The sequence below is a fragment of the Balaenoptera physalus genome (genome assembly GCF_965194825.1).
Source record: "Balaenoptera physalus genome assembly, chromosome: 10".
Classification (NCBI taxonomy): domain Eukaryota; kingdom Metazoa; phylum Chordata; class Mammalia; order Artiodactyla; family Balaenopteridae; genus Balaenoptera; species Balaenoptera physalus.
Window position 1 is genome coordinate 100426651 of NC_138889.1, and position 18023 is coordinate 100444673.

Below are 18023 nucleotides of genomic sequence, written 5' to 3' on the forward strand. Positions count from 1 at the left end.
CCTGGGTGTCTTCCTCCCTTTGCAAAGTAACCAGCTCGGGGCTTCCACTTCAGAACTCAGGGAGCAGAACAGGAGGGCGTCCCTGTAGACCTGTGGGCCTGGCGGGTGAGGCAGACACGGGGCTTTCAGAGGAAAGCTGATCCCGCCTGGTAGGAGTGGGGGTCTAGGAAGGGCAGATGTCGGAGTGTGAGGTGGAATCGGGCAACTGGTGCAGCCTGTGAGAGCCCTGTGCCCTCAGAGCCCCTGGTAAGGGAGAGTGACACAGGACGGACGAAGGAATTACCACATGAGGCAGATGAGGGTCAGAGGCTGGGAGACTCCCACCCTGTCACAATCTCTGCCCCAGTGAGTACCCAAGTGCCCCTTGCTGAGTATTATATGGTCCTGGCTGAGAAGAATGCAAAGTGTAAATGCCAAGGCAGATTCCCATGACCCTATAAGTGAGAGGTGCTATCACATGCTCTGGGTTCAAGGACACCCAGGTTTGAATCGTGCTTCTGCCATCTGTGCTATTGTGTGACCCTGGGCTAACAGTATCCATCTCAATGGGATAGACTGAGGATTCAGGGAGACAATACACGCAGAGTGAATGGCACGTCGTAGGTGTTCAGTAAATTGCAGTTATAATAACGCTATTGTTTGCTGCCCCAGTCTGAGGTGAGGGAAGCACAGAGCCTTTGCTCCCCCAGGTTTGGGGTTACCAGCAGCAGTGTCAGGCCACTGTGCATTGGACTCCAAAGGGTTACAAGCCCTGGAGACAAAGGCCTGAGGTTCCCAGTGAAAAACCAAAGCATAAAAATAATTCGATGAGTAAGAATAAAATTCCCTCTTCTGAGGTTCCCGGGGCTAGGCCCCTCCCTGCGGCAGGCACTTCCCCTTTCCCTTGCTCATGGAGGAGCCAGGCCGGGCTGACTCAGAGCAGGAGCGCCACAGCCATCCTCCTACCCCGACCCCGTCCCGGGACGGCGCAGTCTGGTAGCAGAGCGCGCCCCCGTGCGGCCGCGGCTGGGGCTGCCGCCCGAGAGAGGAAGCGGCGGGCAGACCCGCAAGCGCAGCCACCCAACTGCTCGCAGTCCCCGCTGGGCCGCCGTCTCCGCCCTGCGCAGCCGGACTGTGCTGTGTACCCACGGGGCCCCCACTTCCGCCCGACCCTCCCCGCCGTCCCGGGCCCGCCCGAGCGGAAGTGCGCCAGCCTCCCGGGTCCCCCATGGCCTCGAGGCGGAAGCGCTCTCCCACCGCCGCTCCCCACGACCCCGCGGCGCTCGGCGCGTCGGGTTCCGGGCAGGTCCCGTGTGACGTGGCCGCACGCTGGGGGCGGCTCCGGGCCGGGGGCCGGGCGGCCAGGCCGGGCGGGGCCGACCCGGGGCGGGGCGCTGTGCCGCAGCTGGATGGCCGGGGCCGTCCGGAGCGCCTCCGCCGCCGTCGCCGCCGCACGGTGAGTGACCGCCGCACCCCCAGGGCCAGAGTCCCTGACGAGACGGACTCTGCCGATCCCCTTGCCCCCGACCCGGCTTGTCCAGATCAGACCTGGGCCTCTCGCCCAGAGCCCGGGAGTTAAACTTCCTTGGGCTCTTCTCTCCTGTCTCCCCACGCGTCGCTCCCCATCTCTCCCTCTCTCTCCGCCTCCGCATCCGTCTCTGGTTTTCTCACTCTTGGCTCTCCCGCTCTTGCTTTCTGCTTTCCCTCTGCTCTCCGACTCTCTCGGTACCCCCTCTCTTGTCCCAAACTTGTCCCCTCACCTCTCCTGTCCTCAAACTTGTCCCCTGACCCGCCTCTGCCTCCAAGTCCGCCCTGGCGCAGTCCTGCCTTTGGTCCCCAATGGAGCCCAGAGGGTTTCATCAGGGTCCCGTTAAGGCCTGGAGGTCCTAGACCCGAGCATCTTCTCCAGCTGCTTTCCCTCCCTCCCACCTCCATCAGCAGATGAGGAAACTGAGGCAAGGACATCACTGGCTCAAGGTCACAGCCAGCATGAGGGAGGGCAGACCACATTTAAACCTCATGCCTGAGTTTCCAGGTTGAACTTCCCTCTTGGTTGACTCACATCCAGGTCCTGTGATCCGCCCGCTGGGTACACTCCTGCTGCCTGGTGCTCCTGGGCTCCCGCAACATAAGGAGGGTTCTCTGTGCCTCCTCCGTGCCAGGCACGCTCACCTGCTTAGCAAACTCATATCATTTTCACCACTGTGTGAGGGAGACAATACTTATCTCCCTGCTACAGACGAGGAGACTGAGGCTCAGAGAAGGGCTTTAGGGACTTGTCCGCAGTCAAGCAGCTGTAAATGCAGAGCGCAAAGTCAAGGGCGGGTCTTCAAAGCCTGTGCTCTGCACATCTGTGAGGCAGCTCCTAACTGAAGAATCCTCTTTCTTCATTCCCACCCCCTGTCTGTCTCCGTGCCCCAGGGATATTGGACTCATTTCCTAGGAAGAAGCCCTGATGGTCTTGACCTAGCTCAGCTGCTTGGTTTCCCCACCTGCACCTCCTAACATTGCCCCATCAAGCTAGACTGTGCTGGCCGCCATCCCTGGGGGTGTCCTCACTGGGGCGCATCCTGGCAGCAAAGCCTCCCCTGGCAGCCAGACACCCAGCTGGGCCGGGCCTACCGGTGCCTGAGGGGAACCCAGCCAGCGCCTCACCCTGTCATTAAGGAAAGTTTAGCCTCAGGCGGACAGGCTGACACACAGCCTGGAACTGGCTCCCAAGGAAAAAATGTGTGCTCCTTGGGAGTGGGGTGTGGAGGAGCAGAGCCCTTTTGCTCTGTGCACCCATCATTGGGATCCTCAGAGGCCCTGGGGGAGGCAAGCAGGAGGGCGGCTGCCATGGCCACTGGGAGTGGGGGGAGGGTTAAGATGCCACGTTTCCTAAGCAGGTGTGCGGCCAAGGGTGGCAGCTCACGTAAGTGGCCTTTGTGTTTTTCAGCACGTGGCATGCCTGGATGTCCCTGCCCTGGTTGTGGCATGGCGGGACAGAGGCTCCTCTTCCTCGCTGCTCTTGCCCTGGAGCTCCTGGGAGGGGCTGGGGGTTCCCAGCAGGCCTTCCGGAGCCGGGGGGTGGCAGCGGCCTGTCGCCTGGACAATAAGGAAAGCGAGTCCTGGGGGGCCCTGCTGAGCGGAGAGAGGCTGGACACGTGGATCTGCTCCCTCCTGGGCTCACTCATGGTGGGGCTCAGCGGGGTCTTCCCATTGCTCGTCATTCCCTTGGAGATGGGGACCACGCTGCGCTCAGAAGGTGGGTGACCCTCCTCTGGCACCAAGGGGCAGCCAATGGCGTGGGAAACATGCTGCTGCTCTTCCTGGGAGAGCCGGGTCTTTGGTCCCGAGTGGCAGTGTGTCTGTGGTGGAGGGTGGGGACCCAGCACAATTCCTCACCTTGGTCCAGTGAGCCAGGGTACGCCATGCTCATTTGTTCATTCGTTTGTGCATCTGTTTATTCTGAAAGATGAAAGTCAGCAAACATTCACTGTGAAGCAAGAAACAAGGCTGGAAATCGGATGCCGGGCTGCCTGGGTTCAAATCTTGGCTCTGCCACGTACCAGTTGGGTGGTATTGGGCAAGTTCCTTAACTTCTCTCTGCCTTAAGCTCCCAACCTTAAACATGAGGATAATAATAGTATCTACCTCATAGGTGTTATTGTGACGATTAAATGAACTAACATCGGCAAAGCACTTAGGAGACTGCCCGGTGCAGGGAAGGGGCTCCGTGTGCGCAAGCTGGTGCTGGGTGTCAGGATGCAGCGGCAGCGTAGCGCTGCCTCTCCCTTCAGTCCCTGCTCACAGCGCAAAAGGGCACTCAGACCCAGAGCCCCTGGGGCGGCCTTACCCAAGAAGACGCGAGAGGCTGGTAGCTGGCCTGCCTCTGGAGAGGGGGTCTGGGAGGTGGGCGCAGGCCTGGCAGAGGCTTTTCCTTGGCTGCGCATGTGTCCACAGGTGACATGCTGTAATGAAAGATAAAGAAGATCAGATGGGGAGCTGCTAAAAATGCAGGTGCCTGTCGCCCCCACCCAACAGTATGACATAGTAGGTCTGGACCAGGCCCCGGGAATCTTTGAAATGAGGGTCCCCCAGGGGCTTGTGCTGCCTGCCAGGCTCCAGGAGCTGTTCGTTCAACAGATGGTTATGAACACAACTGTGCCAGGCACTGGGCTGAGGGCTGGTGCCCCAGATGTGAACAGGGCCCTCTTCTGCTGTCTTGCCTGTGTATCAGTTCAGCCCCTCTCATAGCATCCCTGAGAGGTCAACCTAGGGAGGACTTGGATTATTAGCTCTATTTTACAAATGGGGAAGCACAGGCACAGAGAAGTTCTTGGAGGAGCCCAAGGTCACACAGCCTGGAAGCAGCAGCTTCCCCCTGGGATCCCACCCCACCACCAAGCTACCTCTTCCTTCTGGGCCTCAGTTTGTCTATCAAACCAAGGGTTTCGACATGGCCCCCTTAGGGCACTTCTAACTCTGGATATTGCACATCTGCACAAGTCCTCAAATCTCTGCCACTTTTCTGAGAGTAACAGTGGCCGAGAAGAGAAAAATTCCCACTTAATAAGCACTTGCTATATGTATTGTTGTTTAATTCAGGGGTCCCCAACCCCCGGGCCGCACAGCAGGAGGTGAGCGGTGGGCAAGCGAGCGAAGCTTCATCTGCCGCTACCCATCACTCGCATTACCACCCCCGTCCGTGGAAAAATTGTTTTCCATGAAACCGGTCCCTGTTGCCAAAAAGGTTAGGGACCGCTGGTTTAATTCACACAAGATCCCTATCAGATAGATACAATTGTCCCCAGTTTACAGATGATGAAATTGAGTCCCAGAAGTAATCTACCCAAGGTTACCAGCTGGTGGGTTGGGGAGCTGGGACCTGTCAGGCTCCCAAGCCCAGTCTCTTAACCTTGAAGCAGTAGTGGCTCCACAGTCGGCCCGCAGGTCGTGGTGTATTCCTGCTGGGCACCAGCCCTTGCTGGGACTGAAGGGTTGGGGACCCAGGAAGGCCAGCAGCCCACGTCCAGCCTTCCGGAGACTTGAAGTCTGGTTGGGACCACAGTAGGAGCCCAGTAAGCTGGGTGGGGCAGAGGTCAGGCCAGGGGCTCTGGTGCCTCAGCTCCCAGGTCCCGCATCTCTGCCTTGTAGCTGGGGCCCGGCGCCTGAAGCAGCTGCTCAGCTTTGCCTTGGGGGGACTCCTGGGCAATGTGTTTCTCCACCTGCTGCCCGAGGCATGGGCCTACACGTACAGTGCCAGCCCTGGTGAGTGAGGCCACAGGCTGGGGGCAGGAGGGTGGCAGGCGATAGGTGGGAACTGGTGCCCATGCCCAGGGATGGCCTAGGCCCTGCCTGCTCTGCAGAATGACTGTGAGGGGGTTCTGGACATCTGGCAGGGAACTTGTCCTGGTCCCTATGGGAGCTTCTGGGGCCCTACTGCCCCACCAGCCAGTCCTGGCGTCCTGCCCCTGTCACTGCCCTGGACTAGGTCCCATCCCAAGTGGCCCCCGTTCTGTGGCCCTGGCTTGGCCTGGTATGTCAGTGCTGCCCCCTGCAGGTGGTGAGGGGCAGAGCCTGCAGCAGCAACAGCAACTGGGACTGTGGGTCATTGCTGGCTTCCTGACCTTCCTGGCGCTGGAGAAGATGTTCTTGGACAGCAAGGAGAAGGAGGAGACTAGCCAGGTGAGCCCCAACCCCCAGAGCCTACACAGGTCAGCCTCTGCTCTGTGGTGGTGCCAGGGCCTGGAGGCCCAAGTTCTGAGTCAAGCCCTGAAAAGAGTGTCTCTTGGCCCTTTCCCGGGAGCTCTGGGAGGCTGGGCCAGCTTGTTTGGAAGGATCTGGGCATCAGCCCCTGCCGTGGCTTGTTCTCATAGACTAAGAGTGACAGCAGTGCGGGAGGCAGAGGGTCTGCTGGGTTTGGGGGCACCTGGCTGACTGAGCAGCAGAGTCCGGCCAGATAAAAGCGGTGTTCCCTTTTTATCTGTTCTCCATCCTTCACTCCCTTTCTGTCCACCCTGGCCAAGTGGGGGGCATCTAATGTCACGTCTCCCTCCTTCTCCTGGCCCTAGGCCCCCAGCAAAGACCCTGCAGCTGCGGCCGTGCTCAGTGGAGGCCACCATCTGGCCCAGCCAGCTGCAGGGCCCGGCCTGAGCGCCGTGGTCCGGAGCATCAAAGTGAGTGGCCCGCCCAGGGCCCCCTCCTCCTGCAGCCGCCCCACCCCGAGTGGCCGGCCCGACTCAGCCCTGCCTGCCCGGCCCAGCCCAGCTTTCTCTCCCCTCACCCAGGTCAGTGGCTATCTCAACCTGCTGGCCAACACCATAGACAACTTCACCCACGGGCTGGCTGTGGCTGCCAGCTTCCTTGTGAGCAAGAAGGTGAGTGGGGCTGGGGCAGTGGGACCCAGGCCGTTCGGTGGGAAGGGCGGTGCCTGCGTTAACCAGTTGGCTCTGCCTCCAGAATAGGTCCCCAGGCATCTCCTCCTTGCTCCCTCCATCACAGCACCCTCATCTACGCCTCCCTGCTGCTCTCCTGGACACGGCCTCCTTCTGTCTCCACCACTGACTGGTCTGTTCTTGCTGCGAACACTCCTTGTTGGGATCACAGGCCTCTGCCAGGCTGCTATGCTTGGCCCCTGCCTGCTTCTAGATGCTTCTCCCCCCCTCCTCCTCCCTCTGCCCTCTGCGCTTTGGCCCCAGGCTCTGCCTACTCTTGAACTGGCCAACCTCTTTCCCCTCTGGTAGCCTCCAACTCACTGTTGCCTCTGCTTGGAATGTTCTTTCTTCCACTCTTTGAACTGCCAGCTCCTCATCCTTCAGGCTTCAGCTTAAAGTGCACTTTCTCAAAGAGGCCTTTGCTGACCCCTCATCTCAGTTAGGCCCATCATGTCCCATGGCACCCAGTCCATCCTTTCCCCATAGCACCTGCCATGGTGCGTAATCACATGGTTCTTTGTCTGTTTACTCAATCCTTGCCTCTCCACTCCAGGCTGTTAGCTTCTTGAGGGCAGGTTCCCTGTCTGTTTTATTCACTGCGATATTTCTAGCAGCCAAATGGTACCCAGCCAGGGCACCCAGAGCAGAGTAAATGTTTGTAGAATGAGCGGACAAGTGGGTGCCCTAGCCCTCAGCACAGACCCCACAGACTCCCTCCCCTCCCTGCAGATCGGGCTCCTGACCACCATGGCCATCCTCCTGCATGAGATCCCCCATGAGGTGAGTGCCAGAGGGTTCCCATGATCAGCCACGTGGGTGTGGAGCTGGCGGCAGGGATTCAGGGTGGGACTACCCAGCAGTGGTGGGCTTGGGCGGCTGGACCACAGAGGCCTGGAGCTGCTCAGCCTACTAGGCTGCAGCCACTGTTTCAGCTGTGCTCCAGCATGCTCGGGACGGGGAGCCCAGCCGAGGGGATGCGGGCTGAGGCACGGGGTGGTCCCAGCTACGGGGCGGGTGCAGGGGGCTTGGTGTGCGTGTCCATACCTGAGATGCTCAGGGGATCTGGCCCCACTGGGGCCCAGAGTGATCGTCTGGACCTCCCCTCAGGTGGGCGACTTTGCCATCCTGCTCCGGGCCGGCTTTGACCGATGGAGCGCAGCCAAGCTGCAGCTCTCGACGGCCTTGGGGGGCCTGCTGGGCGCCTGCTTCGCCATCTGTACGCAGTCCCCCAAGGGAGTAGGTACGGGCGTGGTGGGTGGTGGCGGTCAGCAGAGGGGCCCCAGCCAAAGGGCACAGCTGCCCTGACCCTGGTGTCCAGGCCAGGTTCTGCCCCCGGTCTACCCCGCGGGAGGGAGTGTAGTACACGTGGCTCCCCTGGACCCCCAGCCAGTCAGGGCTTCTCCTGCTGCAGAGGAGACCGTGGCCTGGATCCTGCCCTTCACCTCTGGCGGCTTTCTCTACATCGCCCTGGTGAACGTGCTGCCCGACCTCTTGGAGGAAGATGACCCGTGGTGAGCTACCCATTGGCACTGCCATTCGCGGGCCTCTGCCCCCCGCACCTGGGCCAGTGCCCCCCTGAGCCCCTGCCCCTCTCCCCACAGGCGCTCCCTGCAGCAAGTGCTTCTGCTCTGCACGGGCATTGTGGTGATGGTGCTGTTCTCGCTCTTCGTCGAGTAACTGTCCCTGACGCCCCACCCCCTGCACAGCAATAAGAGACTCAGATCGACTCTGTGACCGTGCGTGTATGTGTGTGTGTGTGTGTGTGTGTGTGTGGCAGAGAGCAAGCGAGTCCTCCGACCTGACAAGAGGACGGGGTGTGTGTGTGGTGTGCACACGTGACCGTGTGCAAGACCGACACTGTGATCCCTCGTGTGCTGGGCCCAGGGCCTGGTGCCCACGCCTGCCCCCAGCCACACTGTGGTCTTCTCTCCTTGCCACCCTGTCATCTTGCACCTCCTGGAGTCGGCAGTGAGGAACAGGAACACTGGTCCCAAGCAGAGGCCTCTGCCCACCAGGACGCCAGGAGGAGTGAGAGCAGCCCAAGGAGGCCAGGGCTGCAGGGAGCCCCAAAGCTGTCTCCTGCTGGGGCCTCATGGGTCCCTGGCCTGAGGGAGTAAACCTCTCTGCACATGCACCCAGCCCTGGGCAGCCAGGAAGCGAGGCTGGGGCGCCTCCTCTCTGCTGTGTCCAGTGTTCTGGCCCTTCCTTCACCAGCTCCAAGGCCAAAGAAAGGAGAGGCAGGTGCTCGTGTAGCCCCCAGCCCCACTCAGCACTGACAGTCCTACCCCTCCCAGCATGGAGCCGGGAGATGCTTTCTAAGACCTTTTCCCCGTGGCTGCTTGCCCTGGCCCAGCTCCTGTTCCCCCAGGGAATGCTCCCTGGCAACGCCAGCGGCTCTGCCACCTCCAGCTGCCAAACAGCAGCCAGCAGGGCAGCGAGCAGCCCTGGGCCAGAGGCTTCCCAGTCGGCTCAGGGATGCTCGTGCCAGCACAGGGTCCAGGCAGACACGCTGGGGGCAGGAAGAGAGTGAGCAGTGGCTGCCTGCCCCTGCCCCTGGCTTGGGCCCCTTTTCCTGTCCCACTGTGGGTGGGGTTAGGCGGGGGTGGCGAGGGCTCCACGTTGTCAGCACTCAGGAATGTGCTCTGGGGATGCTGAAGCCATAATCCCCAGCTATTTCCCTTGGCTGACGCCCAGGTACTCAGCTGGCCCACTCCACAACCAGGCTCCAGCCCTGCTGCTTGACCGTGGGCGTCTTGAGACGTAGCCATCAAGAGAGTCTGAATGGTTTTACGGCAGTTTTGCTGTGGTTCCATTTGTATCTGTAAATACCTGTTCTATAGATGAGATGCAAATAAATATACATAAACTGGCTGCCTCTGTTCTGCATACTAGAGCCCATGGTCGAGCAGGGCTTTTCCGGGCCCCCCGTGCTCCAGCCAGGTTGGCTGCTCTGCGGGCCCAGCTCCTGCAGGCTGCCCAGCTGGTCTCCACCATCATCCCCGCCTTCTGGTCCTTCTGCTTCGTCTCTGAGCTGTTACTTTTGGGGTGCTTCTCAGCACAGGGTATACATTTCATGTTTCCCTGGTTTATTTTGTTGTTAGCTTTTTATGCCAATAAAACAAGCCTGGCTCTAGGCCGTTACAGCCCGCGTCACCCCCAAGGGTGGTGTCCTCATAGACCTACGAACCAAGGGCTTTTTCCTGGCCTGCCCCCTGAGTAATTTTAACCACGGAAGGGAGCTCCATCCACAAAGTCATCTCCAGGTTTGGCCTCCATGAAATAGTTATTTTTCATTAAAAAGAAAGAAAAAACGAGATCTTTATTCTAAACCATACCCTCACCTCCAGTGAATATGCTTAGAATGAAAACAGCATCAGGCACGGGGGGAGCCGCTTCCCCAGTGCTGTTAGGAGAGAGCAGGAGGGGGAGGTGGAGCCCCACTTCCTCTCCTACCTGCAGCAGGCTGTCGGCGGACAGCGCGTCCGCGCCACAGCACGGAGGCCAACACGGGGGCTGCGAAGCCCCGATGGGCTGTATCCTCAGCTGGGAGTGCCTGGCCCTGACTCAGCATTTTCAGCAAAAGGCTCTGCTTCACCTGATTGTGACACGCCCAGGACCTGGTGGGTCCAGGCCTGACAGAAGCGAGGAATGAAGCCAGGGCTGTCCTGGCAGTCCCCGCCTCCCGAGCAGGCCCTGGGGCTCCTCGTGTGTTGGGTGGCAGATGCACGTGCAGTCATGGCACTCAGCCCGCTGAAGGAGGCAGTGGGGCCCCATTTATAAATGAGGACCCCAAGGTCAGGGGTGAGGGCGGTGCTTGCAGCTTCATGCAGGTGGGCGCAGGGGGTCGGGGCGAGAGATGCAGGAGTGGGGGCAGCTAAGCCCAGGACAGGGCCAGAACAAGAGCACTTCCGAGGCCGTGCTGGGGCTGCTCCGGGGGATGGGAAGTCAGTGGGATCACCAAGGAGAGCGCAGTGGGGGTGCACCCTGACACTCAGGATGGCGGCTTGGAGGCGGTGGGACTGGAGAGAGGGTAACTCCAGACAGGCCGGCAGTCAGTAGCTCTGTGACTGTGGGCATGTCCCTTCAGGGGGAGGTGACGGGAAAAGGAGGGTAAAGGGCTTCTGCCAGGGGGCAAGTGAGAGCTGATGGAGAGTTCTTAAAGGCTGCTGCTTTGAAAGGCCATTCAGGGGGTGGTTAAAGCTGCTAAGACAGCACGACATAAACTAGGCTTTATTTAGTCCTGGGTTTGAAGCCTAGCTATGCCATCTAAGAGCTGTGCAATCCTGGCCCAGTTGCTCGAAATGCATCTATAAAGTGGGGCTACCCTATTGGTAGTTACTGTGATTAACTAGATAAAATCATGCACACGACCTGCATAGCATGTGGCTCAGGGTGAGCGCTCAGTGAACAGTGAACCACTAGGTCAGATTCCAGGTCGGGGAGCTGGAAGGCTGGTAGAAAAGGACCAGCAAGATGGTAAAGGAAGCTGACAGGATATGGGGCCTGACGGCAGAACTGGGGGTGGGAGAGAACACAGCATGACCACGCTTAGGCCTAGAAGGGCTCTCAGAGTAGATCTTGCTCAACGTTCATTTTTCAGCCAGAGGAAACGGGCCAACAGCTAAAAGGAATGTATAGAGAAACAGGAGGCTTGGGGGCCAGGAAACAAGGGAGCAAAGACCCAGAGCCAGGGCTTTATAAGGAAGCAAGGCCTGGGGTCAGAGCACCAAAATTCAAAAAGGAAGGGAAAAACTAGTTTGGCTTTCCTTCATGCCCCTCATACTAGAGCTGCAGCACCACAGGCCTCAAAAGCTGAGAGGCGGGTCAGGGAGGGTGGAGAGAGAGGTCTGGAGGGACATGACGGGGGAGGCAGAAGACCCCGGGGAACAGCTGTGGCACACACCCACCCCTCCAAGAGGGCCTCACCCCGACAAGGCATTTGAGGCCCCCGGCTGTCTCGGGTAGCAGCACCTGGGGAAGGGGCCTCCTGCATCTGCCCCTCTCCTCTACCCAGAGCCCAGGGAAGGCGAGCCAGACAGGTGGCAGGAACCTGAAACCATCCTTTATTACGAATTTTAACCAGCAAGAGGCCAGAGAACAGGTGTGGCAGGCGACCCCTTAGGCGTAGTACTGCAGGTTGGCTTTCTTCTTGGCCTGTACCTCCAGGATGCCCTCCATGTAGTCCTCGTGGGTGAGCTCTGTGGCGCCCCTGCGCAGCGCGATCATGCCCTGCACCCAGGACAGACAGGCTCTAGGGTGCCTCCCCAGACCCCCAGCCTGGCTCCCAGAGGCCTCCACCTTCTCAGCCTCTTCCCCTCAGCAGCCTCCAGCAGCCTGTGCAGGGGAGGAGGCACGAAGCACCCACCCGCTCAGCCCGCCACTCACCGCCTCCACACACACGGCCTTGCACTGGGCCCCGTTGAAGTCATCTGTACAGCGGGCCAGCTCCTCGTAGTTCACATCAGGACTGCGAGGTGGAGAGGTATCACAGGACTCAGCTACTTACGGGGAGCGGGTGGGAGGAGCCCACGTCCTCCCACGTGCCTCCGTCAAGCAGCGAGGTCAACTCGCCGTGATCACAGGCAAGTCCCTTCCCCACCGTGCCTTGTTCTCTTCTCCACACAAGAGGGGGAGAGGAACGGAGGTAGGTCAAAGCAGATTAGACCAAGTTACTTCTAGTGTCTCTTGAGCGCTAGCATTCTAGAAGTCTGCACCTGAGACTCGGGAATTCAGCCTGAGGCGGGGGAACAGGAGGTTGTGGAGACAAAAGAGCCATCTCTCTGCCTCCCAAGCAGCACGGGCCCTGCATCAGCACAGCACTGCTGCTGCCACTTACTGACCTCGTGCGCCAAGTACTGCACTTGACATTGCTGCAACCCCGTGAGGTCGGAGCCCTTATCCCCAAGTCCCAGATAAGAAAACTGAGGCTTAGAGAGGTCACGCCACCTGCTGATGGTCACACAGATCTGAACCCAGGTCCATCTGGCCCCTGGCAGGATTGCCCTGGGCCATGCTGGGCTGCGTTCATCTGCTGGGGCAGGGGTGGCCAGGAAACAGGGCCTCCAGCCTGCACACCTTCCAATCATGGGGGAGGGCTGTGGGGGGGTGGTGCAGGCGGACCCGGAGGAGCAGAGCACCTTCAGTTAGGGCCGCGGCCCCAGCACGATTTCCTGCCAGGTACCCGGGGAGAAACGGAGGCCTGCACGTGGAACAGCGCTCTGTGTGAGAGGGACATGGAGAGGGGGAGAACCTAGGCCTGGGGAAGCTCAGCACAAAGAGGACAGAGACGGCTCTGCTGCTGCCCCTTCAGGTCGCAGCGCCTTGCTCGTGTCTTTGCCCACCTGACATTCATCTTTCGGGAGTGGATCTGCATGATTCTGGCCCGGGCCTCCTCGTTGGGCATCGGGAACTCGATCTTGCGGTCCAGGCGGCCTGAGCGGAGCAGGGCAGGGTCCAGGATGTCCACCCTGTTAGTGGCTGCAATTACCTGAGCAACAGGAGAAGCGGAAACTTGAATTGAGAAGGAAGGGTTCACAGACAGGCAACAGTCATGGCCACGACGGGCAAAGAGGTAGCTCAAGGGTCCACATGAAACGGCAGGGAATATTCAAGACCGACCCCAATTCTAATTCTAGCCCCATCAGCTAGATGGCAGAGAAGATCCCCTGACCTCTAAGCCCTACGTTCTTCACCTGTGAAGTGACAATACTCACCTTCACTTGGGTGTTCGGCTGGAACCCGTCCAGCTGGTTCAGAAGCTCCAGCATCGTCCTCTGCACCTCCCGGTCCCCGGCCTTCTCACTGTCAAAGCTGGGGCACGCAGGAGGCCCAACACACCGGTGGGTGAGGACACAGCTCAGGGAGAGCCCTCCCCTCCTCCACCACCAGAAGCCCAACCCAACCCATCCAGGGCAGGGCAAAGTCTCACTCAACTTGGGGCCCCCCGCCCAGGGACCAGCACAGAAAAGGTGTCAGGGACTGAAGAAGCTCCTGGGATCAGGTGCTGGGCTTAAGATAAAACAGTGAGCAAAACCCACTGCCTGGCCTATGCCCCTGATGAACGTGTCATCACATCTGAGCTAAAACTTAGAAGTACAGAGAGCTGGCCCAGACTTGGCACGTAACAGGGAGCCCAGGCAAGCGTCCCTGAGGAAGTGTCCCTCAGGCTGAGATCTGAAGGCTGAAAACACATCGGCTGGGCAACCAGCCAATGGAGAACAAGGGAAAAAGAAAAACACATTCCAGAGAGGAAATAGCAGGTGCAAAATCTCTCCCACCAGACTGGGCCTGCAAACTGAGGGGACACTGTGGAGGGAGTCCAGAGGGAAGGGGAAGGCAGGGACAGCATGAAGCCCGAGGGGAGCAGGGGCAGCCACACGGGGGCCTTGCAGGCCACGGCAAGCCCAGCATTTATCCCAAGAAGCAATGGGGAGGCCCAGGAAGGGAAAGCAGGATCTGTTTGCGTGAGGGACTGTGGGTGCAGCTGAGTGAAGTTTTGAAAGGAACATGCTGGCAGCTGTGAGGAGAAAGGATGGTCAGGGGAAAAGAAACAAAGCAGGGAGGCCAGTTAGAAGAGAATTAAGAAGTACAACCACAAGAATAGAGCTGCCACCATCCCAGGGGGAGCAGGGAACAGGGTGGGAGAGCTGGAATTGAGAACAATCCCCTTGGTGGCACTCAGCACCCCCTTACCGCTTGGTGCCGATGGCATCCAGCTCATCAATGAAGATGATGGATGGAGCTTTCTCCTTGGCCAGGGCAAAGGCATCCCGGACGAGCTTGGCACCATCCCCAATGAACATCTGCACCAGCTGGGGGCCAGCCAGCTTCAGGAAGGTGGCCTGGGGTGGGGGTGGGGTTGACAGATCAGGCCAAAGGCACGATGAGAAGCCCCTTCGATTTGAGCCCATGGGCAGAGCTTTAGCTCCCGCCCATCTCCTCCTCATCCCTCCCAAAGCACTCACCTTGGTCTGTGCAGCACAGGCCCGGGCCAGCAGGGTCTTCCCCGTACCTGGGGGCCCGTACATTAGCACCCCCTTTGGAGGCTGGATCCCTAAGTTCTCAAACTTCTCCTTGTGGTTCATTGGCAGGACGATGGCCTCCACCAGCTGCCAGGAAGAAGTCCTAGGTGAGGAGAGTGAAGCCCTATGGGCTTCTACAGCCCAACCCTGAATAGCTTCAACCCCTATCTGTAACCCTCCTACTCCAATTCAGAGACACTGCCCTCTCCTTCCCCCACATCCAGAGGACACAGAATGCTCACTCCCACCAAGGCTGGCTATGGACTCCCCAGGAACAGATGGATATGGCAGAAAAGACACTAGGCCAAGAAAAAGGAGCCTGAGTTCCAGTCCTGGCTCTGGCCCTAACCTTCTGTGATCCTGGGCAAGTCATTCAGTTTAGGAGATCTCAGTCTCCTAAACTGTTACATGGTCTCCTCCTTGCCTCCCTAGGATGCTATGAGTATAAGACGCACACTGGGGGAAAGTGCTCTGGTCACTGAAATAGAGAAATACAAAAGGCTAGTGAGGCTGCCACGCCTCCTTCACCTCCTGAATCTGCTTATCCAGGCCCCCGATGTCACTGTATTGCTCTGTGGGCCTCTCGTCCACCTCCATGGCCTTCACACGCGAGTCGTACTCTGTGGGCAGGGTCTCCAGGATCAGATAGGAGTCTTTGTTCACACCCTGGGGACACAGCACGAAGACTTCAGATTTGTCTCAGCTCAAGGCCTACCTAAATGGCTGGGTGACAGGTGTCTACAGAATGAAAGGAAAGATATGAGGGTGGGCAACACAAGAATCAAAGAGCAGGCAGACGTGCTCTCAGACTCTGCAGGCTGCTCTGCAGACATTCAAGACCAACAATGACCTGGGCCTGGGGCAGGGGCTCAGCTAATCAGTGGGAGAAACCTCGCTGGAAAAGCCCTGCCTGGGCTCAGGGACACCACTCACCACCAAGTCTCCTGGCTTCAGCTTTTCAGCATCCACCAACCCAATCACAGGCAGGAAGTATGTCTGTAGGAAAGATTCCAGGTGCAGCCTCAGTTACTGCCCTTAGTAAGGCTCCCTGTCCCGCATCCACCCCTCACCTTCCTCAGTTCTCCTATGGCTGGGCCAGCCTCACCTGTCGTGTAGAGGTTTTGATCACTGCACACTTGCCCTTCCTCTGGGAATCCAGGTCAATATTGGCACCATCTTCCTCTTGATCGTTGGGATCAACATCTAGAAGCTGCGAAAGGAAAAAGCTCAGATCAAGAGGCCCAGCTCAGCTCCTTGAACTCTCCAGAGCCCAGTGCTTCTGAGGCTGAGACAATCTCAACACTGGCAGGGCTGGCCATCCCTACCTCACTCCTCAGACTAGCCCTGAGCCCAGCAAAGGTGTGGTTAATAAACCAGATTAGTAAGATCTCTGCTCAGGTGTTGCTTCTCTGCACGGAGCTCATCTACCCCCAGGGAAAAATAACCAGTAGAAAAGGAAACATGTGAGGCTTCCAAGGCTTTTTCAGGCCCTATATATCTCCCTGGAAATGCACACTGGAGAGGAAACCCTAGGAGGTTTAGCTCTTACATGCAATTTAGGCCTCAAGACGCCCACCCCCTCTTTCCCCAGTGGGCCCATTGCAGGCTGTCCCAAGCCCCACTGACCCCTCTCTTCCCCTCCACATACACACACACCTCGATGACGTTGGAGACCAGGTACGGCAGAGTCTTGTTCACTTTGATTTTCTCACTGTTCTCTTTGATTTTGTCCTTCATGGCTTGGAGTTCGTGGGTGACTCGCAACACTTCGCTCTTCATGATCTGGGATGAGGGTGATTGGAGGCAAATATTCAGCCTTAGCTCAGCTTATCCTAGGGCCTTGTAATTGGTGAGCCTTATCCAGGCTGCCTGGGGGACCCTCCTGCCCCCCTTCACTCAGCTCTAAGGCTCTCTGAATGCTCAGCACCTGTGTCCACAACCAGCAGAGGTCAGAACAGGAGGCCAGTGTGGAAACCTCCTGGTGAAGTATTAGTTGTACTAAAGGGAAAAGAGGAAGACTTTGAGTCACGCAAACACAGATTTTAGGTTCTGCCTTTTGTTACAGGCTGCGTACTTCACCACAGTAAAGCAAACAAAAACTCTCTGAGCCTCAGTTTCCTCATCTGTAAAATGGGGATTTCCTAAAAGAAGGATTCTTGAGAGGAATACTTAAAGACCTTGCTGGGAAAGGCAGTCTGATGATTCCTTCTCTCAGGCCTGGTTTCCCATCACCCTGTCCCTCTTCTGGTCCCTTTTAAAGCTTAGTTTTCTTTTCTCCTGGTCCGAGAAGGAAACCGCGGTCCCCACGCCTCGTCTAGGGAGGCCGAGAACGACGTGAGCGAGGCAGGTGGTTCACCAGGGCCTGCTGTGTGCGGGCTTCACTGCCTGCCATAGGGGCTGTGCGCCCACCTTGATTTCACTGTCCAGCAGCCGTGTGCGCTGGATGATCTCTTCTGTGGACATCTTGAGTACCTCCTCCCCGATTCCATCTTGCTGTGAAAAACAAATTTTTCTTTCTTAAAGTCAGGGAAGTTAACTCAGGACTGTGATTAGGCCCACGCACAGCCTCAATTAGCCCACTCCCCGCCCATAACACCAGAATGGAGGAGTCGGGACGCCTGCCCACATCCCAAGCGGTCCCAACCCCGGGACCGGGTTAGACCTTGAATCCCCCCCAGCCACCGCCTCCGCTTCCGCCACGTGCGTCTCTCCACTGGCCCCGGCTCCAGGGCCCCCAGCTCTCCCGGCGCGCACCTCAGCCTCATCCCACACGGTCGCCATCTTCTCCTGCCGAGTCACTGGATTCTCGAGTTTCGGCAGCAGATTCACCTCCTGCAGGAGAAGGCCGAAGATCAGACTGGGCAGTAGCTGGGGCGAAAGGTTAATATTATCTCTCCTCACGCCTGCTCTTGACTAGTGCCAGACTCCTTCTCCAAGTCCTGACTCTTGGCGGAATTAGCTTGAGCCAGTTGCCACAGCGAAACTGCTTCTCCGACTTAAAAGATGAAGCCGAGGCCGCAGGACCCGCCCCCACAGCTCCTGAAACGTTCCCGCCCTCGTCCTGTTGGTGCCGGCGCGAGAGGCGAATTCTCTATTGGCTGGCACGAGCAGTGGGGCGGGGCCTGAGTAACAAATGGAAAGGGGAGGGAGAAAAGACAAGTGTCCCCCGCAGGGCCTTTGGGAAATGTAGTCCTAATCTGGCGGGTAACTGAAAGGGTGATTTTGAAGGGGGTTTTCAACCTCAAAATCTGGCCCAGTTAGGAATTAGGGGATTCCCTAAAGTGGGTGGGCCTCGTCCAATCAGTTGAAGGCCTGAATAGAACAAAAACCTGACCATCCCCTTAGATAGAGGGACCTCCTCCTGCCTGACGGCCTTGAGCTGGGACATGGGTCTTTTCCAGGCTTGGGACTTGAACTGAAATATCATCTCTTATAGGGTCTTGTGTCTGCTAGCTTTCAGACTAGAATTTACACCATCAGCTCTACTGGTCCTCAGGCCTTCTGATTCAGACTGGAACTAAACCATCAGCATTCCTGGGTTTTCAGTTTGCCAACTTACCCTACAGACCATGGAGATTTCCCAACTCCATAATTGTGTGAGCCA

At 58.4% G+C, this 18023-nt stretch overlaps 2 protein-coding genes across 4 annotated transcripts; one reads left to right on the forward strand and one right to left on the reverse strand.

Moving 5' to 3' along the window:
* Positions 1 to 1130: 1130 nt before the first annotated feature.
* Positions 1131 to 9269, forward strand: SLC39A13 (solute carrier family 39 member 13). 3 transcript variants are annotated; one of them, XM_082410824.1, is made up of 10 exons: positions 1134 to 1435; positions 2918 to 3226; positions 5119 to 5232; positions 5525 to 5649; positions 6036 to 6140; positions 6252 to 6341; positions 7128 to 7178; positions 7506 to 7634; positions 7810 to 7909; positions 8000 to 9269. In XM_082410824.1, exons 2-9 carry the CDS (start codon positions 2926 to 2928, stop codon positions 7870 to 7872), a joined length of 978 nt encoding a protein of 325 aa, XP_082266950.1. In that variant the 5' UTR covers positions 1134 to 1435; positions 2918 to 2925; the 3' UTR covers positions 7873 to 7909; positions 8000 to 9269. The 3 variants fall into 3 exon arrangements, with proteins under 3 accessions (XP_082266949.1, XP_082266950.1, XP_082266948.1); XM_082410822.1 differs by having other exon boundaries at positions 1139 to 1435; positions 7506 to 7638; XM_082410823.1 differs by lacking the exon at positions 6036 to 6140 and having other exon boundaries at positions 1131 to 1435; positions 7506 to 7638.
* A 2171-nt stretch (positions 9270 to 11440) lies between these two features.
* On the reverse strand, positions 11441 to 17419 carry PSMC3 (proteasome 26S subunit, ATPase 3). The gene is made up of 12 exons (XM_082475975.1): positions 17174 to 17419; positions 16829 to 16912; positions 16076 to 16201; positions 15525 to 15629; positions 15353 to 15415; positions 14948 to 15085; positions 14363 to 14506; positions 14091 to 14239; positions 13112 to 13208; positions 12740 to 12885; positions 11784 to 11865; positions 11441 to 11627 (listed from the first exon to the last, which is right to left on the reverse strand). Exons 1-12 carry the CDS (start codon positions 17198 to 17200, stop codon positions 11517 to 11519), a joined length of 1272 nt encoding a protein of 423 aa, XP_082332101.1. The 5' UTR covers positions 17201 to 17419; the 3' UTR covers positions 11441 to 11516.
* Between the last annotated feature and the right edge of the window lie 604 nt (positions 17420 to 18023).

Bases quoted from the DNA above. Each gene is read 5' to 3' on its own strand.
- PSMC3 (XM_082475975.1), bottom strand. From the start codon at position 17,200: ATGGCGACCGTGTGGGATGAGGCTGAG. The intron at 16,202-16,828 runs GTGGGCGCACAG...CCCTCATCCCAG, and splicing joins TGCTGGACAGTGAAATCAAG to ATCATGAAGAGCGAAGTGTT. The intron at 15,086-15,352 runs GTGAGTGGTGTC...CTGTGTCCCCAG, and splicing joins TGAAGCCAGGAGACTTGGTG to GGTGTGAACAAAGACTCCTA.
- SLC39A13 (XM_082410822.1), top strand. From the start codon at position 2,926: ATGCCTGGATGTCCCTGCCCTGGTTGTGGCATGGCGGGACAGAGGCTC. The intron at 5,233-5,524 runs GTGAGTGAGGCC...TGCCCCCTGCAG, and splicing joins CACGTACAGTGCCAGCCCTG to GTGGTGAGGGGCAGAGCCTG. The intron at 7,179-7,505 runs GTGAGTGCCAGA...ACCTCCCCTCAG, and splicing joins TGCATGAGATCCCCCATGAG to GTGGGCGACTTTGCCATCCT.